This window comes from Rutidosis leptorrhynchoides, chromosome 3 (assembly GCF_046630445.1).
Source record: "Rutidosis leptorrhynchoides isolate AG116_Rl617_1_P2 chromosome 3, CSIRO_AGI_Rlap_v1, whole genome shotgun sequence".
Taxonomy (NCBI): Eukaryota; Viridiplantae; Streptophyta; class Magnoliopsida; order Asterales; family Asteraceae; genus Rutidosis; species Rutidosis leptorrhynchoides.
Genome location: NC_092335.1, coordinates 161,050,975 through 161,055,045, shown reverse-complemented (window position 1 = coordinate 161,055,045; position 4,071 = coordinate 161,050,975). Strand labels below are relative to the sequence as shown.

Sequence of the window (4,071 nt, the reverse complement as noted above, 5' to 3'; positions counted from 1 at the left end):
ATCACAAAGTGTCTTTATTAAATGTTCATATTTTCATCCAATCTATAATGTTCGTGAACAAAGTTTTTTCAAAAAACGAAAAAAAAAATTGCTTCCTCTCGCTTCTCTCCGATTGGTTATTTCCCTCTTGATCCTATCACTATATATATATATATATATATATATATATATATATATATATATATATATATTTGTTCTAATGTAAGCTATATACAAAAAAAAAAAAAAATACTAATGTAGGTCACGTACTTTCAAAAAGTATATAGATGTAAACAAAAGGTAACATGTTACCGGCTAAACATGTTCCCCTTTGTTTATATCGATACACTTTTTGAAAGTATGTGACCTACATTAGCTTTTTGGGGGTATATAGCCTACATTGGAAAAAATATATATATACAAAATCGATCAAGGATGATTCTCTCAACAAATTGAATTCAGGTTGGTGAATCATAACATCAAAGGAAGTTGCGTACATCATCAGAACTGATAATCAACAACAAATTCATAGAGTTTGATCTTATGTTCACCCTTCACCGAAACCGTGCTCGATTTGAGCTCCGGATCAATCTGCTAGGTTATAGCGAAATTTAAAAATACATATGTGATCGAAATTTCTTCGTGAAACTATTTGTAAATTTACAGATCTCAAATTAGAAATGAATCTAAATTTTTAAGTAAAAGTTTCGGAAAAAAAAGTCACTAGCCTTAGAATCTTTTGCCGTATAAAATTTGCCCCTAAGTATATTACTGCTGGTTTATCACTTGTGTTAGGTTGGCCGGTCTCTACACTTCAGTTCAAACTTTAGCACGATGATGATAATGGAGCCCTAAATCAATCAAAATCGTAGAGGTAATTCATACTTCGTTCTTTTATTGTAAAAAAAGCTGACATGTACCTACTAATTAAATTAACTCTACTCTTCAATGTAATGCGGATTAAATATTGATCCGATTCAAGTTTTTTTATTTATTTCGTTTATCCATCTATAGATTTGATTAAGAAACAGCTACACAATAGTTTTATCTGAATTTAAAAATATCGTATTCGAATCTAATTTTACAGCCCTAAATCTGATAAAAATTTATTTTTGATCCATTTTGAAGTGAACAGTACGTTTGGTCTCAGTAAATTTCTCTAATTTGTCATCGTTTATACTTTGTAAAGTTGAAAGAAATGTGTTATTTATCTTTAAAATCACTGCAAGTTTAAAAATATGTTTGTGTTTTCTAATTATGTGAGTTTTTTTTTTTTAATATAGATTTATTACCTCCATTTTGAATGCTCTTCTTACTACTTTTGGTGTTGGTGATTTACATTATGTGTTGCAGATTTGTGGAGTATATATGATGAAAACTCAGTGCCGAAGTTCAGATAGAATCAGCTACCTTCCTGAAAACATAATTGATACTATTTTAACTCGTATGCCAATCCGAGATGCTTTGAGAACGAGTGTATTGTCAAAGAAATGGAGGTATTGCTGGATGACTATGCCCAAACTTGTATTTGATTATAAGTTGGTTCGAGCGATATACTCTGGCGGAATTGGCCAAACTTTCGATATTTCTAAGTTTATCAACGCAGTTTTCCATGTTTTGTTAATACATAGTGGTCCAACGATACTTAAGTTCGATCTTGCTGTCCACAAATTGGGCATTTTAAACGCGTTTGACCAGTTCTTACTTTATGTTTCAAGGAGAACTAGTGTGAAAGATTTGATCATTATGACTTCAAATACCTTCTACAAACTACCCACTTCGTTCTTTTCCTTGCAAGGATTAGAATCTATAGGCCTAAGACATTGTAATTTTGAACCTCCAGTGACATTTAATGGATTCAATAAGTTGAGGAGTGTGTTCTTTGAAAACGTTCAGATCTCTGCTAAAGAGTTTCAACATTTCCTCTTGAATTGCCCACTACTTGAGAAAATCGCTTTGGTAATGTGCATATAACCTTGTAAGAAGCTCATTCACTCGAAGATATGATTTTTAATTTATGTTTATTGATGCAGTTTGATTATGAAGAAGAATATGTAGAAGAAAACTCCTTTAAGTTTGCAAAGCTTTTCCAGTGTGTGCCTTTAATTCATACTTTAGTTAGCTCAAAGTATTACATAAAGGTGATTCTGGTTAAAGATTCTATACATCTCATACAAGTGTATTGTGATTGCTAATAATCGTTTTTTTTTTTTTTTTTTTTTTTTTTTTTTTTTTTTTCCCCATTAAAGTTCTTGGCTGCAGGTGGCATGCCAAATAAGCTTCCGACTTCGCTTCACCTTAAATATGTTTATCTGGATGTGTGCCTAAGGGAACAAGATGTAATTTCTTCCGCCCTTTGCATAATCAGGAGCTCACCAAACCTAGAGCAACTTTGTTTTCTGGTATATAATAATTGTATTGCTTACGATATTGGTTCTTTAGATACAGTTTTAATGACATTTAACCATGCATGTTTTTTTGAATTAGATGTATGATAATGAGAAGCTGCCAGTTCAGGAAAGTTCCATTAAGTTTGATGATCTCCAAGACGACCTGAGTTTGACATTAGATCATCTTAAGCATTTTGAAATAGTAAGTTTTAGTAACTATGTGTCCGAGATGGAATTTTTGAAACTTATGTTGGCTAAGTCGCCTGTACTAAAGATAGCACGAATTGAGCTCAAGGACAAAGTTTCTATTGGCGGAGAACTGAAGATTCTTAGAGATATGAATTATCTGCCCCGTGCATCACCTTCTGCAAAATTAATTATTGAATGCCGAAAACATTGTTCACGTGTGCTAAGATTTTGGTGATGCTAGGTAATAATTGTCTTTCTTGATATTAAGGATTGTCAAATCACAGTGCTTTTATGTGGACTATTATGTGGAGTACATGTCTAGATTAGGTGTTTTTATGTCGGATGATGTTATAAATCCGAATCTTCCTTTTGAATTAAACCATCCTAGTTGAATCTATATTTTGTACACGCTGATTGATCTTTTTATGGGTGCTTAGGAATGCAGTTTTTAACATAGGCCTACAAAGAACTCTAAAGTAAAGCAATTAGTTGAATATGTGTAACAAACTAGAAATCTATGTATGCTTGAAAGACAAAGTCTTACTTATTGTAAGAAGTTGACCTCCTAAGCACATGTTAGAGGCAGCTACACTTTTGATTGCTTTAAAAACTTGCAGAGTTTGTTCGCATTGTCCCCATTTTGGCCATTTAAGGAAATATAAGTTAGCCTGCTAGCTTCGAAGTTTTCCGTTCTTCTGTGGCATGATCCAATTCATCTCAGGTAAACTTTTCCATAATTTTAGACAAAACTTCTAGGATAGTCCCTGAAGTTTGTCAAAAACATCATGCATCATCCCTTTTTTTTAATCAAGAATAGCAAAAATAGCCCTAAAATTTGCACTTTAATCAAGAATAGTCCCCTTGCAAACGGTCGAGGTACCACCAGTTAAAGGATTGAAGACACCTTTAGATGTTAAAGTGTTATTCGTATCCTCTGATCTTGATTCCATGTTAACCTTATTACACGTGCAACTGGATTACCATCTTCAACTCCTATTTTCAGCTACAAAACGCTAGGTGTGGGTTTTGGTTCATTATGTATTTTCGTCCCTCGAGTGTCGCCGGCCAGTAGCTCAAATAAACCTCCATGGATATCTTGATAACTAGTTTGAACTCATCCTCCTTTTGTGTGAATTTGGTCAACCTTGTGTCTACAACAAGTATATCTTGATTACTAGTTTGAACTCATCTCTCCTTTGTGTGAATTTGGTCAACCTTATGTCTACAACAACAGTTTTAAGTATTATGTTTCTTGAATGATGTTGAATCTAGTTGTATTGAATATTCAATGATGATGATGGTTCTTGTTTCTCTCTTAAGTGGGCATTCGTTTTGCAATAGAACAAGGAGAAACTAATATCTGACCGTGGAATTGAATTCTCACTTTAAATACAAGAATGGAAGAAATTATCATAAAAGATTCTGTGATTGTGATTTTAGGGTTAAGCTTTGCTTCATGAACGGATATTTTCTTGATCTTGTTTTCTTCCTTAGACCATGCTCTCCCTCGAGG

General features: G+C 33.0%; 1 protein-coding gene across 1 annotated transcript; it reads left to right on the top strand.

The window, feature by feature from the left end:
* The first annotated feature begins 717 nt into the window (after positions 1 to 717).
* On the top strand, positions 718 to 2,801 carry LOC139896949 (F-box/FBD/LRR-repeat protein At1g13570-like). The gene is made up of 5 exons (XM_071879579.1): positions 718 to 853; positions 1,333 to 1,938; positions 2,013 to 2,120; positions 2,229 to 2,381; positions 2,467 to 2,801. Exons 2-5 carry the CDS (start codon positions 1,348 to 1,350, stop codon positions 2,791 to 2,793), a joined length of 1,179 nt encoding a protein of 392 aa, XP_071735680.1. The 5' UTR covers positions 718 to 853; positions 1,333 to 1,347; the 3' UTR covers positions 2,794 to 2,801.
* Positions 2,802 to 4,071: the final 1,270 nt, after the last annotated feature.